The sequence below is a fragment of the Gymnodraco acuticeps genome, unplaced genomic scaffold (assembly GCF_902827175.1).
Source record: "Gymnodraco acuticeps unplaced genomic scaffold, fGymAcu1.1, whole genome shotgun sequence".
NCBI lineage: Eukaryota > Metazoa > Chordata > Actinopteri > Perciformes > Bathydraconidae > Gymnodraco > Gymnodraco acuticeps.
The window spans coordinates 3,527,928-3,547,690 of NW_022990023.1; the positions used below are offsets into that span (position 1 = coordinate 3,527,928).

Consider the following 19,763-nt stretch of genomic DNA (forward strand, 5'->3'; position numbering starts at 1 on the left):
CAGATACCCCAAAACGAATTTTATCTTCACCTAAACCTAATCTTAAACTAGACAATTGTTTACATTCTATAACCTTTCAGATAGACCTTTGGTTCTCCCAAATATAGAAATGCAAGAAACCCGCGCACATCTCTCTCCCTGCTCTTTTCCAGCATAAATAATCCCCTCAGTCTGCTGGCACAACCCTGATTGGAATCTCGACGCCGTGCTCAATTGTGGGTTGATGGGGGGAAAGTAGGGTGCCCTATGCGTGCGCGTGGTTCAAGGCCATAAACATAATACCTGAGGGGTGTCCACCTTTCTCAGGCCAGGTCTCAAAAAGCCTCAGTTCAGAACTAAGGCTGGCACATAACCATGGACTCGCATCAGCTATTCAGACAGATTCACTTTAATGATATCATATTTACTGCAGATTGCAAAGAGATGAATACTTGCACACTCTCCTATTTACTCCTTTGCCTTTTATTCACCATTTAGCTACTCATGCAGTGAGCCATGGACTCTTACAGGCCAATACTGAGTGTACCCATGCAGGGGGTTAGGATCCTGGCTCCACATGGGTTTATCAGGTTTATCGGGTTTTCTATGTCCAAGAGTCTTTTGTGGAGTTTTATGAGGATATTTAGTTGAAAATTATAATTGGGTTACAATGTCATGTGATGCAACATGACTCTTGTCAAGTTTGTGTAGATATCTGATATATATATATGTTACTGTAATATCTGGATTGTAGCCTAATAATAAACAGATTGAATGCTTCAGTTCACCTTGAAATTGGGTAGTATAGTATCTGAAGCGTCATGCTGTACGGTTCCCATTCATATGTGCCGGTGTGTTTAATTGGTTGTTACCACATCTAACCAATGTGACAGCTATTAAATTACCCGGATCAGTTTCTTCCAAATCACATTATTATCTCATCCCACCAAACCGAAAGCGAATGGAAAGTGAAAAACGGTCTGTGGTAACACTTGCTGAGACCTCCCCTTTTTAGTGGTGTACTCAATGCTACAGTTTCTAATAGTGTGTTGGCTTGCATGCACTTGTCAGCTCAACTCAAGATGAATTTGAATACAGATCCATCATTTGTATGTCACACTGTGGTGAACCAGCCTCGTGGCACACATCAAACGCTGAGGGGAACGATATCAAGACCAACACCACAGGGAGTCAACCAAACGTTTTTTAAAAAGCGTTGAATTCCTCCCTCATTTTTGTCTCCCTGACAAATGATGTGTGTGCCGATTCCGTGGAAAACAGGAGTGAGAAGGAGCAGCTCAATAAAACCAAGAACAAAAAATAGATGAAACGATGAATGTGACTCAGAGATGTGCAAACGAGGGGATGGAGCTTGGGAAAGAAGCCGAGATGGAAATATCTCAGAGTACACCAGTGGGTGGATGGGCAGCATATGAGAATATGTGCGTAGGGTGATAACAGAATCCCCTACATTGGCAAGTAATGATTAGATCATCAGCATTTAAAGAGTTGGCATTAATTATCAGCAGTTGTTTGTCAAAGCTGGCTGTTAACCTTATAATGAATTATTTTTAGACAATTGAAGTCAGAAGGAGCAGGCCACAATCATTAGATTCATGTATTATGTAACCCACTGCCATGATATTGCCTATGCTTAGCCACCGCTACCAGCAATCAAACATTACCCTTTGAGTAATTCAGATAATGTAATCATATCTGAAGGGAAAGCTTGTTAGCTGGAAGAAATATCAGCATGTTTTATTGGTGAGACTTTAGTCCAAGTGAAATTAAAGCAGCCTCCGCCATGTAGAGGGACGTACACACAGACATGGGTTTGGATGGAGATGGTGGGTGGAAAACAAGGCTTTCTTTGAGCAGACTTTAATTAGCAATGTTCATAGCTTGGCTACGTTCTTTTATGATTGGACCACTGAAAGCCTTTTTGTTTGCCTAATGAAACACATTGAGGGGTATGTTCCTGAATTAAACTTTGTTTGTGTATGTGTGTGCAGACGCCAGCAAGCGTGTGTGTGCCTGGGCCCATTTCATTTGCATGTATCTGTTATACGGGTGGGTGCCTAAACTCTTTTTGGCATATTAGAGTTCCATTGGCAGGGATAAGAAGCTGAAGCAGGACACGGAGATGAAAGAAATTCTAGCGTTTTGTTTTCCCTTCGTTACAAAATAGTTGTGTTAGGCAACCATTACCATAATTGCTGAAAAGAGGGTCAAGTATTCGTCTGTCCTCCTTTATAATTGACTATCATGTCTGTGCTTTAGTAATCTGAAATAAGATCTGTGGTTAAGGGCAGCCCAACCTCAGACAGTGTTCCGCTGGTTTCAGTGGGATCCCTTCTTTAAGACATTCAACACAAAACCCTCCCTATGATCTGAGAAACTTTGCAGAGCATACTTGTCATATTATTTCCTGTTAATGAACCACGTAAACATAATGTATGGCGTCTTCCATGGGCCAAGACAAACAACGAATGATTAAACAATAAGAGCATTAATGTTAAATAAATGTGCTTCTAAAATCAAAGGTTTTTCAGTAGTTTAAATGTATTAATAAATGAAAGATAAGAAATGCTTCTAATAGTATTTTAACTTAAGCTGTATTACTTAGTTTTCAAAAAAATTCATCAAGAAAAAACAATATATGAAATAATGATCACCTTAGGGCAGGGGTCTCAAACTCAAGGCCCGGGGGCCACATCCGGCCCGCGACTTCATTTGATGTCGCCCCGCAAGAGCTTTCAAAGAATGTAATACGTTTATTATACGATTAAATGCCGCTTTACAAAATCAGGTTGCCCATAAACTACATGTCCCACAATGCATCTCGTTTTGTGACATGGCACTGAAGAGACTTGCAATTATTTGCTTTCAGACGTAGTTAATTACTAAGTCATTATCCTATCCGATAATAATCCAATTCAGAGGCAATAATGTAATATAACACATTATTTTATATATATTATATATTTATATATATGTATATTTTATATAGTTACAACTGGCCCTTTGAGTGCAACCATAATGCTGATGTGGCCCGCGATGAAATAGAGTTTGACACCCCTGCCTTAGGGTATAAGGCAGGCTAATATTGATACCTTATTGTTTAGTAAAACAGTAATACGAATGAACCCTGTATCTTACTGTTAAACGTCATTGATGATTGGGGGGCTGTGGCGCAGTGGACTAGTACGTTGGTGTTGGGATCAGGGGAGCACAAGTTCAAACCCCACTGCAGTCAGCGTGTCGTTGTGTCCCTGGGCACTTCACCCCAAATTACTCCTGTGGGGATTGTCCACAGCATTGAGTATGTAAGTCGCTTTGGATAAAAGTGTCAACATGTAATGTAGTGTTTTTTAATAGAATTCCACGCAGTCTTAACCCTTCTCTGGAATAGCAATGGGACACTTTATGAGCAGGGGTCAAAGTTCACATTGGATAGCTTTGTGTACCGTGAGCAAGAACAATGAGTTCTTTAGCAGAATTTGTTCTGCACATGAATACCTCCGAACAGTTAATTGCTACCATGGCAACAGAACAGAGAGGGAAAGTGACATTAAGGGAGCTGTTTGCAGGAAAGCGATCCTTCGCAGTGAAAGTGTGTGTGTAAGTGTGTGTGTGAGCATAGGTCAACATTTTCTCCATATCACCACACAAGCCATTCATTGTTGACAAAAGCACTCTTGTGCTGCAGGATTGGGGAAAGTTACTAATGCTGGCAAGATCAGAATCTTAGTCACATTGCAAGGCGGGGGTGGGCTTTCACATTGGAGTGAGATATGGAGTTGAAGTCATCGTATCTTGTAGTCACTAGGACTTTAAACTGGGGTATCAAATAAAAAAAGAGATTACTATTAGATTACTATCTCTTAAATACCAATGTAAACTATGCTATCAAGTTCAGTTTTTCCAAGTACATGTAGTTAACAGCATAACAAAAAGTAAAGGTTTTTGTTTTTATTGTAGGGCATATTGAAGAATCATGCATGTAAAATTAGAACTGAATAACGTTTTGGATGCAGGACGCCGTTCATTCCTAGAGTTGTTAGGTGACGCATGAAGACAAAATGGGAATAGAATGACCTGCATCAGTCGTTGATCTTCCACATTCATGGGGCTATGAAACAAGCCCACTAGCATTTCCTTTACCACACCTCCTTGCCGCCAAGTCCTTTTTTCTTTGGCGAGTACCAAGCTTGGCTTCAATGGCCAACACTTTTCCTGGGGGCTTGACTAAAGTCTACAGCCGCACTTGCATCTCTCTGAGGCTGCACAGTAGTGCCATGAGTTAAACGCTTTTATCAGTATGCTAATATGCTCCAAGTAACAAAGCTAACACACTGAAGTTTAGCAGGTAGTATTTGCCAGATCTACCAGTTAGGTTTGGTTTTTACGAATGCTAACATTTGCTATTACAACTGTGCCAAATTTCCGGGTAATCCATTAAAAAGTTGTCAAAATATTTCGCCAGAAAAACTGAAACGCGCACTTCAGCAACAAGTGTAACAGATTCTAGAACACAGTTGAAATTAAGAATAAAAACAAGCTCTCAGATAGACGTGAGATAATACAATACATAATTGGAAATACAATGTGAATGTACATTGTGTTTATTGATAGGCCAAAGCAGCCTGGTAGGTGCCTAAGCTCTGTCTGGCTCCTATGTATGGACACCCTGTTTATGCTATAGGTTAGAAGTGATATGTGTTGTCTGTTTATAGGAGCACATGGCCTCCAAGGCACACACTAGTTCCATTAGTAAAAATCAATAAATCACTGAATCCTAAAACACCAGGAAAATGAAAGAGAAAATATTATAGACGATAGTCGGCCGGGATATCCTGAGCGGGCCTCCAAGGGGATTGCATCATCCCAGTGTGCCTGCTGTGATGATGTTATCGGGGACAGCTGCATGGGGTGGAGCCAGGGGTCGAGGCTCTCAGGGAGCCAAGAAGCAGCCAGTTGCCAGCAGATCCCCTTCACTGAGACCCACCTGCTCCGCATGTCCATTTTTCCTCTAAACCCTTCAAAGGGATTCCCTGAGTCCTCTTCTATGTCCACTGGCCCCCGTGTCTTTGAAGTCATGATCCTATGTGTTTTCATGGCATTGAAGTCCTTATCCTATGGTCGTGTTGTGTCATGTGTTTGATCCAAACGTTTGTTTGAAGTTTTACGGAGAACTCTTAAAGTATCCGATGGGCTCATGCCAAACATCTATATAGACCAAGGCAATTATTCACAACTAACGATGATCCAAAACCAATCTCTCCTGAAGTCTATTTATGAATCAGTTTTTCTCACACAACTACACTTTATGGGAAGGGACATTAGCGTCAAAAGTTGGCAGTAGTTGGCGTGCACAGGGCAGTCCTACTAATTTAATTAAAAGCCCTTGAAGAAGAAAAAGCCTAACTTAATACCATCAATTAGGGGTTGCTCTGCCATCTGACTAAAATCCCACACCCCGTTTGTGTGATTCATACAGGAAAATATGCCTCTTTGTCTTTCGAGGTCAACCAACTCTTTGGAGAAGCTGGCTCAGGGTCAGGAAACAGTAGTTGAGGGTGTAGGAGTGGGAACCAAGGCAGTAGGGCCGCGGGGTTGTCCCACTAGATAAGCCATAGCATGAGGTCATTTTGAATGGGAACTCGTGTATTTTCATCTCAGCTTATGGCAACGTCTTTATAGTGCAACAGCTGGTCTTACGAGGAATCTGTATAGGCTATACGAAGAAAATGCTTGTCAATTTCATATAGATGGAAAAGCTTTTCTAAAATGTCTGTTATACCTTTGATTTTGTGCCCACTGTCATTCTCTTAAAGGGTTTTCCAATACTACTTTTTTGTGTTTTAACTTATGATGTCAAGTAGTTGGATTCTGCCTTTTTTGAGGGAGGGCAACGAAAAATATTTTTACAAGACATTTATATCAGTTTGGAAAATAAGAGACAATGCTCCAAGCAAGGTAGCTGGCATGAATCTGTAACCTGTGAAAGAGGGTTTCATTTACAAGGTCAAAGCAGTCATTTCTTCACACCTGTGGGAACATTTAGAGGTCAGTTACGCAATAAAGGTCTCTATCCAACTTAATCTTTCTATTAGATCTAATTGTGCTCTTATAGAAGCATTAGGCTTGACAGGACACTCAGACCGTATGTCCTCTGTCTGAAGTAAAGCAGTCTCTTAGACAAGTACGTATGAATCACTGATTCAAGGCCCTGTCAGATCTAAGAATTGATGGCAATTTGGCAGTTGAGTTCTGTGAAACTGGACGCATCAGCACACTGTCAATCATCCATGTCACAGTTCAGGAATCAAAGAAATTGCATGAACTATCGTGCTTTATCAGAACCTTATGCGAACTGCTCTGCAGCATCTTATATAAACTTACGACAGTGATGGCAGATACAGGCTTTGTTTTAGAGTGGCAGGGTGCACCCTGAAGTCAGATCTCTGCAGCGTTTCTCCAACAGAGCTCACCATGGAGACTAAAACGCTTTTTGGCTCAGGTTGAGCGTTGATGTACATATGTCATTATTAGCGATGTTTCATCATTTTGTAGTTAAATGGAAACGGCATGTGTGTTAGATTAGGTGGGCCAAGCATGCTTGGGCATCATTTAATAAAGTCCTCTGTCAATTTCAAGAAAAGTATTTATTTTCTTCAATGCTTCTATTCCATTTGACTTCATTTATAAAAATCTTTGCTTTATAAGTCTTGTGTGTTTTTTGTACACCACATACTCTTATGTGCACTGGGAGATGTTCCCCTATAAGCTTTGATAGAGAATATTATTGCATTTTGATTAGTCCCCACTGTTACCACAGCAATATTGCAACGCTGTGTCTCATCAAATGTTTCCCGGGCTGAAATGGAAGAAACATTACATTTCCTGATTTTAATTTTGAATGAAAAGTTGAACAGGGACATTGGCAGCCCAATAGAGGAGATTAAAATATGTATGACTTCACATTTTTTATTTCTGGAGAAAATTAGGCAGGAAGTATGCGGCTTTCCCTGAAGCCTAATGTTTCCTCTGGGAACTGCAGCATTGTTACTGTTGATCAACTTACATTTCCACTGTGAACTGTGATATCTGCAAAAATGAGTTTAGTTTTAGGCATACAGTAGGATACCCCATTTTACTGGGATATTTGTGATCTCCAGCAACATTTAACCCTGACTGAACACTTAACATTTTTGGCAAAGATAACTACTTTAGTTCTGTAGATGATACACCCACAGTATCGAATTGATCACATTTCAACTCCTCTGTGTGTATTTAGCAATTGTTCATACTGAGAGCTGAGAAAAAAAGGCCAGTGATGTTAAATGCTTCTAAACTCCTGTGCTTGAATATAAAATATATAAGAAGGGAATATGCTGCAAGACAGAAGGTTTCTTGAAGCAATGGTTCATGTTTTCAAAACCAATCCATGTGTTCTAATTCCGATCCATTTATTTTTTGTTTTCCCAAAGGTCAGAGTCAGGGATCTCCAAATTGACCAATCGTCTGTCCCTCAAAGACCGTGTTGCCAAAGCAGAGAAGACTTCCACGAACCGACCTCCATCCTACAGGAGACGATCTCTCAGTCTGGACTGGTAAGACCAAAGATCTTCCCTCAATCTATCTAATCATGCTGTTTCAGGAATACATCTTGTGACAGTTTATTCAGGGGTGTCAAACTAATTGTAGTTCAGGGGCAACATACAGTACAGCCAACTTTGATCTCAAGTGGGCCAAGCCAGTAAAACCATAGCATTATGATTTTACTTATAACCTATAAGAAACGACAATGCCAAATTGTTCCCTTTGTGTTATTGCAAAAAAAGTTATTTCTGAGCAAAATCTTTTTACAAATGTTATCATTTTACATTCATTTCTACATCTGTGTTGCAATCCTGACCATCTGAACTGACACACCACCATACTAACTAAAACTAAAAGAAGAAAGTACTCCCCTTGCATTGTAAATGTTATTCATTTATACATACATAACATTTGTGAAAATTGCAGCTATCGTCTTCTCTGTATTTTTTTACATTTTGCAAAGTCACCTCTCGGACGGATTGGACCCTCTGGCTTCCGTATGTTTGACATCCCTGGTTTATTTTGAAACTATGTTAGATCTGAAACCAATGTACATGGCTATACGGTTCCCATTTGGGGTTGTACAGATGAAAATGAATTATGACTTTATAGACTGGTAACAGAAGCAGGAATTTGAGTAGAATCTGTCACTTATCACGACTGAAATACACAAAAATTCACAAGAGAGAGACACCATGCGGATTGCTGCTGTGTGGGGTTGGAGCAGAGAGTGGGCGTAGTGGTGATAGGGTCCTGCTCCGTCTCTGTGTCTGGGTTTCGTTGAACAGCGCCAAGCATCTCCAGTGGCGCCGGCTCATCTTGCTCTTGTAAAGCTCCAGTCCTCAGGCAGCCGATGAAAGGAGTTTGAAAGCTTTCCATCACGAGGCTGCCTTCCCGTCCCCACCCATGGGACTCCTTCCCAGTCTCCCCTCTTGTTGCTTAGGCCTCCACTCATTTATCAACCCATCCATCCTGCCGTCTGTCCAACTGGCTTCCCCCCTGAGCTTCCTGCTATGTATTCTTGGCTCTTCCTTTACACTTCTCTCATCATTGGGAAAATAGTCCCAGTTAAAGCGGATCTCACACTTCCTTTGCACCTCATTTTGTCAAGTAAAAAACGTCCGAACAGTCACGAGTCTAGACGGTTTCCAGGTTTGTAATTGCTGTGCCGGGACTACAGTAGCTATTCAGTGGAGTCACTTTGCAGTTTGTGGAGCTACAGGTGTGGGACTCTCTGAGGTCCTATCCAGTCATGCTAGGGGCCGCTGTGAGGTCTTACGAGGTCTTTTGTCGGCCTTACGAGACCTACTGTGTGGTCTCGGACCGGCATGCGTTGTGTGGTCCACCGGCGCAATGTGGTGTTAAGTGAATGAGCGTTGGAGTGCATTTGCAGTGTGAGGTCCTTCACTTTAACAGCTTCGTGTTTTCCTCCCATGTTGCTGGAGAGGGGGACCTGGCCTTTAAAGTTCAGGTCCTGATTGATGTAGTCTGGTTTTAATGAAAAGCAGTGGGTAGATTGGACATGCTCATTTACGAGAGGGATGAGGGGGGCTCGGCTACAGCTGGATTCAGACTTTCTCCAGGGCGAGCCGCCGTTACAGGAGTGTGACTGGTCTTTTGTGACATAATAAACAAGGGACCCCAGGAGGAGAGATTCGAGGTTGTGGGCTGAGTCATGATACTGGGAGGTGAAACGAGGTCGGTCCGGCTCCTGAAAAGACCAGCGCGGCTTCTCTGGAATGCACAGTCATCAACGCTGTCAAAAGGAAAACACGTGTGTTAACAGCAGCCACCGAAAACACCCCATGAATCAGTTGCATATTTGGAATTTGTAGACATTTATTGAACTTCCTGTAGTCAGTCTAAACAGTTTGTCTTTTTGTTTTTGCTAACAAGTATTTGTAACGAAAGTGCTATATTTTTCTAGGTTGTGTTAGCCAAGACATTCCTTCGACATTGTCTAAATATTTTCAGTTTTAAGTATTGTAAGTACCATGTTTGGACATTCAGGCATTTTCCTGATGTTTTAGCTTTCTGCTTTGGTATCGTTTTAGTATTGGTTTCAAGGTATTTAGACGTGTATTCATATCAAAGTCATACTTTTAATATTCTGACGGCAATATATATGATATGCTTAGCTATAAGTATAGTTAAAATAAAACTCAAATGTGGTACTGCAATTGTTGCTTAAGTGAATCTTTTGTGTTTTCAGACTGTAAAATAGCTAAAATATCTAAATGTAGTTGTCTACACCCTTAAACCAAGATTGCATTATGTTTATCCGCCTACTGCCCCCCTTCTTTGACTCTTTACATCTTTTTACAGTAAGTCACACAAGCCGTATTTGAAATACCACGCTGGAACCCTACCAGCAGCCGGCTGCAGTAAAGCAGTCTCAGGTGACCTAACACTTTACTATCTATTTAGTGGACCATTGCCGTTTATGTCGATTCAAGTCGGATACCCAAACAAACTTAGACTATTAAGGGAATTCTCAGCCAAGGCTGTCCATATACAAGCCTGAAACAGGAGCCGCTTTGTAGCTTTATCAACGTTTGCGAGAGCTGGCAGGGGCTTGGGAAAATGTGATAATAAAAGATAATGGGAGTGTTATTGTTATTGGTAATCATAGTAAAAGGCCTCTAGGGTATGGTTGGAAAACAGAGTAGAGTCAGGGAGTCAGAGGGAGTTGTAAAGTGGAAACAAGAGGTTTGAATTCCTGAAAAAAAGTTATTGATATGTTTTTTTCTTTGCGGGAAACTATTAGACGTAATAATTACAATCTACACCCATGACGTCCTACGGTAGACAAATTGGTTCTTTGGAGATTTCTATTCGATAATTCCTAATAAAAAGCAAATTTTCTCTAAAAGCCATTTGATAACTAACCTTATTTTACCGCACTTTCTGCTAAAGCTGCATATGGCTCAGGGAATTGTTTGCATGATGAGAACATTAAGTTCAATATCCAAACAAATACATTCAGCCAAACATAAAATCATGCTGCCTTGTTTCCTGACACGGACACAGGAGACATCCAGTAGAGTCTGATAGTCAACACTGGGGCTATAAAGGGATGCTGGTTCTGTTCCAGCACAGGTCCAGTAAATAAGTCTTTTATTTCCAGATCCTCTCATGGTGACAGTTTGAGCCCTATGCCAAAACCCAGGAGTACAATGGAGAGGCAGCCATGTATGTCGGCCAAGCACTTTTGTATTTCTCATAACATTTCCCCCGCAGTATGCCTGGAGAGGAAACTCTATACCTAAGTACTTAAACATCAACGTGTGCTGTAGCAATCGGCGATCAAACCTTATCCACTTCATAAATACAAGTGGAAATGTGAAGTTGGTACCACAGCAGTTTGATCGTGATGTGTGTGGCTGTGCAGTATGGGTCCCCTGAAGGCCCCTCAGCTCTGCCTGGTGCCACCGTGTCTTCAGGGATAACTCAGCGCTGACAGCACTCTTATGATCAAGTCCTAATATCAATGCCAGGAGATAAACCAGTGACCCATTCCAGTAGTCAATATAGAAACACACACCCAAACACTGAGGTGGAAGAAGTACTCAGATCTTATACTAAAGTAAAGTAGAAATACCAGAGTGTAGGAATACTCTGTTACAAGTAAAAGTCCTGCATTCAAAATGTTACTCAAGTAAAAGTAGAAAAGTGTTGGCATCTACATGTACTTAAAGTACCAAAAGTAAAAGTGCAGATGCAGATTGGTCCATTTCAGAATCACGTATCATATTTTGTCATTAAAATCTTTGATGTTTTAATGTGTGTAAAGCTGGAACACATTTTAATTATTTTATTTAGTACATGGTAACATGTGAAGTTAATCCTTGAGTAAATGTACTTAGTTACTTTACACCAAACATACACACACACTCGTGGTAGAAACTCATGTCTGATGTTCTCCTTGATATTCATGCTCACACACATACACGAGCAAACACACATTGTAATAGTTATGTTGGGTATGTAAAGGGGGAATGGGGGTTACCAAGTGCTAATCCTTGTGAATTCCGCACGAAGGGAATAAAAAAAAGAACATAGAGAAATCTCCAAAGTCTTGGAGGAAAAAAGAGGGCAATGCTCAAGGGGCCCGGGTGTAAAGTGGTTTTGGACAGTGTGCCACTCGCCTCATTTGGTTCTAATTTAATTTAATATTCCCCACTCTTTTTCATCCTTTTCTTTAGATTTTTTCTCCTTTCTTCTGTGGCTGCGAGCTGTCAGTTCAAACAAAAGGGACAAATGAGGAGGCTATAGATCCCTATCATTTTTCTTTTTAGAAATTTCTACTCAGATCATACGGTTAAAGATCCCGACAGAAGTGAAATGATCCATGCTGGTGTTTGAATGTCTAACAATTTACTTCTGCTTTCTGGCTGCATTATAAAAACATTATTCAGAGAATGTGTTAAACACTAAAAAGCTTTGGCACCCATGATGGTGTAAAACACTACTTGAGTTACTTCTACTTCAAGATGATATATAAACTGGAGGCAATATTGGGCTAGAAAGTCTACGTTTTTTTTTACAGTTTTATTGAAAGTACACTGACATGGCATAGTTATATACACACATCATATATACTGTAGGTAGCGTAGATATGTTGTCAGTGTGCAGGTTTTACGTCATGGAAAATATGCACCATTGTTTTGTGGCCTTAGCTTCAGTCCATAGACTATGGGCCGAAAAGACGACTAAAATGTAAACATTGAACATCTGCAATCCTATTATTACTTAGCAAACTGCTGATGAAGTACATGTAATATGACCAAAAGCATCAGTGCTACATGTTTAAAAAAAGATGACTTCAGAACAAATCTGGTTATTAACGCTAATTGAGCTGTCCTGTTAACTTTGGATTCAAACTGCTCCTTCACCTTTGATGTTCATTTTCTGAGACTGAGATGTTTGCAAGATATGGCAATATATATTCTAGTATACATGATAATAAGCCCTGGACTATAATTTGTTCTCGCAAACAATCACAAATACAGTATATAGCCCCTCTCATGCAAACCCATTCACAAAATAGCTACAGACATGCATGCATCCACACACAAATACATGCACACACACTCATACAAAGTCTTCTTGCCTCTGGATGCTGTGTGCTGCACTAAGGGAGATTTATGAGGCTGGCTCCCTCTTGTCCTGTGTGTCTCCGACTTGATACTCTGGTTTCCTCTCCAAACTTCAACTCAGCACACAGACACAGAGAGACAGAGTGAGGGGGGGGGGGTAAGGCTGGAAAAGAGAAGAAGGGGGGGAAATGGAGATGTCAGGGAAGACTGAAATAGGTAAGAAGAAGAGGGGGGAGAAAGTGAGTGATTGAAACTGAAGTAGATAAAATGATGGAAGAGATGATGGAGGGAGACAGCCAGAGTGAGTGATTAAGAGTTCTGAAAAATGGACTGAAATGTTGGAGAAAAAAAAGACGAAGTTATGAAATAATAAGTATGGGAGAGAAAAAAACCTGTGTGTGTGTGTGTGTGTGTGTGTGTGTGTGTGTGTGTGTGTGTGTGTGTGTGTGTGTGTGTGTGTGTGTGTGTGTGTGTGTGTGTGTGTGTGTGTGTGTGTGTGTGTGTGTGGTGTGTGTGTGTGTGTGTGTGTGTGTGTGTGTGTGTGTGTGTGTGTGTGTGTGTGTGTGTGTGTGTGGTGTGTGTGTGTGTGTGTGTGTGTGTGTGTGTGTGTGTGTGTGTGTGTGTGTGTGTGTGTGTGTGTGTGTGTGTGTGTGTGTGTGTGTGTGTGTGCAGAGACAGACCGCCAGTGGGTCAGAGGGCTAGCGTGGCTCCATGTGTTGCTTATAAGCGGATAAAAGACAAACGAAGCTCGGGAAGTACACCCCTCTGCCTACTCTCTGTGAGTGTGTGTGTGTGTGTGTGTGTGAGAGTTGTATTCAGGGTCAGAGGCAGGAAGAACGTTTGCTCGGGACCCAAGAGAAATGTGGTTTGAAACTAGTGTTGAGAAAATGGTTAACAGATTGAGATAGCAGGCTCAGGTAGAACAGACCTGTACACCCACGCAATGGAACAGAAGTAAAGACTTTACTGATGTCAGCCCAGCTATCCTTTGCATTTTCTCTGTATTATTTAAAATATGTTCAATTAGCGGACGCTGGTTCCCTCATTTTGCTCATCCAATTTGAATTTGCCACAACCTCTGTTAATCAATCACCTTTAATATGTTCTGATCTGCTGTCATCTGTCACTTTAGTTTGATTGACATGTCGTCATCCGTCCATCAGGAAACTCTGATCTTCATCTGAAGGCTCAATGTGTCTCATGCAGGAAGCAATCTACCATTGGTTCTTATTTTGTTAGTTCCCATCGATTTCTGGGATTCACCATCCTTGTTTACACTTTTGCTCTTTTTCTAAGGTTATTAAGAAAACCCTAACTCTTAGGTAACACTAATTGAGAGAAGGTTGTTTTCACAATCCACACACTTTGTCTAGCACAAGGAAACATACGTTTTACATTTGATGAACACAGAACAATTCATGAATATCCTTTAATCATATTTTTAAATGATTATATAATAATTATTATAATGGTGGGATCATTAAATGTGTGGGCCAAGTTTCCCTATGAAGACTACATTGATATAGCATGAGTTGCAACTCCTAAATGGCTTTCATGGATGCTTTTTGACGTTCATGCATTGCTCTCTGTACTTAATTAGATGTTATTCTAAAGTTTTCTTCTTTTCTTCTTACGGCCTTTTTGGCGGCATTTCTCCAACTCTTTGGCATGTGCCAGAGTATTTTGTACACAGCACAACACCTTCAAGTGGCCTTACCTATGCCAATAACATGCACCACACACCTCACGCCTCCACTTTACGATCTAGTGGGATTTATCTTTCCACACACCAGGGAAAAATGGAGAGTAAATATAAGACAACTTTAAGAGTTTCTGCATGAGGCCCAATGTTCTTTAGTCGTCTCGTCTCCATCAGGGAATGCTCCCATGTGGCCCACGGAGCGACTCCCTCCAAGAGTAGTAGCTACTTTATAATGGACTCTATTGGCATGGCAATATCAAATGCATCTATGTTATTAATAACTTTTCAATCATGTTGCTGATTGAAGTCAATGCTCAATGGACCGTAGATGAAATTCAGTTATGATTGTATGATTGTACATGTGTGCACACCGCCAGCCATTCCACCCTCTAAGCATCCATCCATCCATATGTCCAAGCAGGAGCGTGCATATTTTAGCTTTAGTCTTTTACAAAGGATTTATCATAGTCAGGAGACCAACCACCTCCCCCCCACCCTTCCACCTCCCTCCATCCTTATCCCACATAAACAGCCGTGGGACTTTAAACATGGCGCCCGGCCGGCGTGTGACTGAGAGAATGGGCCAACTGGTGGCTTCAGTGGCCAGGGGTCGCCCCCGCCCCTCTCCTCTCCCTGGCTGGGTGGGTGGCATATGGCGGCCCAGGCAGGGACCCCTTTGGTGTGACACACACAAACACACACACTGAGAGACACACAGAAGGCCTGGAGCCACCCAGGCTGGGCCCACGATCGCCGTGGGAGACATGGTGTCACCAAGCCTCTGACAGAGGAGGGGTGTGTGTATGTTTGTGTGTGTGATCCCACCTTGGAAGCCCCCCCCCTCCTGAGAACGTTGGCCGCTGCCCGCCACCACATCCCCATGGTGACTCCGCTGTTGTCTCTGCTCATCAAAATTAGAGAGATTTACCTCTGCGTGCACACACAACACATGCACACTCACAGAGCCAACAGGTGGCAGGCCTTGCCCGGCACAGCAGGCCCACTTCAAAGGTTAAACATACAGCGGACCGCCCACTCTTTCTCTGCCAATATCCCAAGGGAGAGCGTGAGGGAGAAAGTGAGAAGAAGAGGACAAGATAAAAGGGGAGACAGAAGAAAAAAAGGGTGTGTAAATAAGAGGGAGATAAAGGTCATTGGGAGCACGTTCATGTGGGAACACGCAGTATGGTTAGTATATACCTGGCGTCCACAGTTTGTCGCGACTCCCCAATTACGCACACTTCAAAGTGAGTCATGTAGGAATTGAAAGCATACGTTAACACAGAATGCCTTTAGGGTTTTCCACTTCACTTACTTCTCCGCGAACTGTGACTAACAGCAGATGGGAAACAACCAAACCTGGGTACAAGCGATCTTAGTGCAGACTTATCCATCACTCTTTCTGCTCTGGGAGTTTGCTTCATGCATCACACACGGATGAGAGAGGTCACAAGAGCATTGTGTGACTCACTCAAAGCTAAGGACAGATAAATATCACCTCGGAGCAACAGTGACCTCTCAGCACACCGAGCCTATCAAGAGGAGGAAATTGACAGTGGATTACGAAAAATGGATGACTCAACAGAGGGGACATAGTGTCTCTACATGGTGTACAACTGGAGTAAACAATAGAGACCAAGGCTTTATCCTGTCTGGTATCAGTTGTGCTGTCTGCTGCCTATGGTGCTACAGACCTATTCATGTTTTATCAGCACTTATGAGTGTACTTGTTGATCAAAATAACAGAATTACTGAATCAGATACATTGCTTCCAGACGAGTCTACCACTTTCCAAAAGCACATCTGGTAGGATAATCCATCCGCATCTCACTCTACAGACCCTTTGGGGGGAAAAGTAAAAGGATGTTTTTAGCAAATGCATACCACTGCAACATTAAAACACACCTGATACATCCCTCAATAAAATCCCATCCATAAAATATGACGCAAAAGAGCCCCGAGAGTCGCTCTGATTGTCTCCTTGGCTATAAAACCACTCGAGATCTCCGCACAGGATGCATGCATACGTTTTAATACGCGAGCATGAGTGTGTGTATGTGTGCATTTGTTGTGTTGCCATGCCAACTTAGTGTGCGTGAGGGGTCACAGTGTTGGCGTGACCTTGTGTTGCCTGTAAGCTGATAAGAGCCAAACAGAGGGGACGGCTATATGAATTCTAGTAATACTGCCCACCCCCCTCTCTCCCTCTCTCTCTCCCCCACTCTCTCTCTCTGTCTCTCTCTCCACGTCCAGCAGCCTGCCTGCTTCCAGCCTGTCTGGTGCCAAGACTCAGATTTCAGAATTTCCTTCTACAAGCCACATTTAGAGCAGCCAGTGTAGTGTGTGTGTGTGTGTGTGTGTGTGTGTGTGTGTGTGTGTGGAACTTTCTCCTCTCACTGTTTGCCTCTCTGACCCCCACCACCCTGGTTTCAGCGAGCACTGTCCTTCTGGTGCCGCTCTTTGCCTTTTCTCCCTCTCTTTATCTACCTCTACCTCCAGTTCTTTGTTTTTTTTGTGGGACTTGACCTGCGCCGACAACCAGTGCAATACATGTCAACTAATATAAATGGTAATTTGTGCCCATGAGTAATAAACCCGATTAGACACACTAACATGCGGCACAGATTTATGTGTTCTCATGGCAGTAAAATCGCCACTGCTGAGAAGTTTGGAAATAGGGGGGGGGGGGTCCTGTCAGCTGGCCGTAGAGATGTTGTGACATAGTGTGATGGGATGGCAAAGGATGGAGTCGGGGGGTGAGGTGGAGCAGATGAAAGGGCTGAAACAGAAAGATGGTGGAAGAAAAGAATACTGATAAAAGACTGAGTTTCTCTCACACACTCTCCCCCCCCTGCCGGAAACGCTTCCATTGGACCTCTTTATGGACTTCCGTAACATTGTGACATTACTACGTAACACTCGTTCCTCTATTGGCTAGCAGTCCAACACATTGTACGCACTAGGCTAAAGGGCGGGACATCTCTAAGCGGTGGACCAATCACAACAGAGCAGCCAGCTAACCAATCAGAGCAGACTGAGCTCTGGTTTCAGACAGAGGGTGAGAAGAGGTGCTGCAGCACAGGGAGTAGGAGAAAAATAAAGAGCTTTTTGAACATTAAGCATGGAGACATGTCACAGTAGAGGCACAGAATACAAATATGAACCTGAAAATGAGCATAATAGGGCCCCTTTAAAAGGTTTATTCTTCCCAACTTCATGCCTTGTCCTTAGAGGTCCATATATGGATGCATTGTGTTGCACTAACTTAATTGTACTATTGTTTCTAACTATCCACATATCTTTCTCTGTGCTGCTGTAGCTAATTTGGGCATCAGCCCATGTAATGTCTTTCTCTGGCATGTACATGTTTATGCACGTAAACACATGTCTGTAGGTACCCCACTAAGCAACAAAACGTGTAGCTTTAGAGTCTTTGTGCCTGTGCGTGGGTTGTAAAGATATTTTCCATTGTTTATAGTTTAGATTAACGTTATCTATATTTATAGAAGCAGGAGACTGTGGCCAGAAACTATTTTTAAGTTACCATTTGTCTTAAGCATTTCTCCTTTCTCCTTTCAGAGGCAGAGGGGGTTACAATACTGATGTGTGAGAGACACCAAGAGAAACTGGAATAAATAAATAGATGAATAAACCGGAAAAGAGAGATAGCTCACCAAGATGCTAATATGCAAAGTTGTGGATCTAATCTTATTGACAGTCAGATGTCAGTGTGTTTATGTGTCTGTGCTAGTTTGTGTACTGCTGACAACAGGTTGGATGGATTTGTTCTTTCCTACGGTTTGGACCGTGTCATTGATATGTTGCAACATACAGTAAACTGGGAGTATTCAGACTAAGCAACATTTTCCACTCAGTCAGTCTTTTCACATTTTCTTTGAAGTGTTTCTGAGATTTCCCTCTGCACACAACTGTTATGAGCTGTTATGTGCATACTTGTGGCTGCTTTTTAGCTCAACACAAAAATCTGAGAAATTCTGCGATGCTGGAACCACCAGCTATATTCTTTTAACATTAAATCCCAGGTTTTTCCCATTGTGGCTTTTAGTCAATAATTGTCTAGACTGCGTATTTTATATGTAGTCTTTGTTTACATGTGACTCACTGTCTGGAGCTGTTTGTGTAAATAGGACGATACTGCTAATAAAGTGAACGCTGCGTATGACTGTTTGCAGTTTGGGGGTGTTGATTGTTGGTCGGGCTGATGCAGTCTCACTGTATTTGATGTGGGATTGATCGGGGGCCAAACATGAAGCCTTTTGGTTGAGACTTTGGTCTCTAAGAACAACTGCTTCCTGTTTCCTGAACCTGGTAAAAGTGTAGGAAATTGTGTGGCATAGCCTGTCTGTGTGTTGTTGTTTTGGATCTCTAGTCTTTTACCCAGATTATTCTCAGTTGTAGGCCGTGCTTTGATATTACGCATAGTCATCATTCAAGTTTTTTCAAAATAAAGTATAATTACCTGTCTATCAAAATTCAAATTCAAAACCTTTATTTATACAGATAAAACCCATTGAGATCATAGACCTCTTTTACAATGGTGACCTGCTTCAATTATATTATATATATATATAGTAGTATTAATTATAAGTGCCTGAGTCCTCTTTCCTGCGGCTGGATGGATTAGTCTTCTAAAGAATAGAAAAGTAAAAGGACAGATACAGCACATGTAATCCAACATTTGTATTATTGATATGCCTCAGAGCTGTCTCACAGCTAGTGGAAACTGAACATTTACTCTTGCTGGTTCACATAAAAAAACATTCAAATAGTAACATATGGAGTGGATTTCATTGTGAAGCAGTCACAGAGAACACATTGGAATTTGCAATGGATGGTTTCTCTTTATTGTTTATCAAAAAAGACGTGGTCAGCATTAACAACAGTAGATTTGCAGCTACAATCATGGCCTCAACACAAAGGGATAAAATGACAATCCGCTTACAGTTTGGATAAATGTACTGAAATCCCATATTCTCTTTCTGATAAACTCTGTTTGACAATTAATATAATTGTTCTCTTTTCTTTTTGTATCATGATTGCCTTTCATCTTTCCCCGCAGTAGTAGGGGGCATGTCATTGGGAAATTACATCCCAATCTCACGTGTAGGAAGCTTTGAAAATACACACAGATCTGCACACAGTCACACACACCGTGTTATACTCTCCCTAATGTCGTCAGAGAGTGATGGGGCACCGTGCTGCCGACAGAAAAAAAGTTGTCTGTTCCATCTCAGGCAAATAACAATAAGCCCGGGGCCGGATTCCAATGGGCTTTCTCTTTGAAATGGGATACCGGCACACGCATTACAAATATATCTCTTGTTTTATCTTCCGGGCCAGGCCCATGGAAAAATTAT

The 19,763-nt window shown here is 41.8% G+C and overlaps 1 protein-coding gene across 1 annotated transcript in view; it reads left to right on the forward strand.

The window, feature by feature from the left end:
• LOC117545113 overlaps positions 1–19,053 on the forward strand; it is a 111,517-nt gene extending 92,464 nt beyond the window's left edge. The window contains exons 6-7 of the mRNA XM_034214796.1: positions 7,473–7,595; positions 17,965–19,053. Coding sequence (XP_034070687.1) covers positions 7,473–7,595; position 17,965 — 124 coding nt within the window. The 3' untranslated portion in view covers positions 17,966–19,053. The remainder of the gene's footprint in view (positions 1–7,472; positions 7,596–17,964) is intronic.
• The last annotated feature ends 710 nt before the right edge of the window (positions 19,054–19,763 follow it).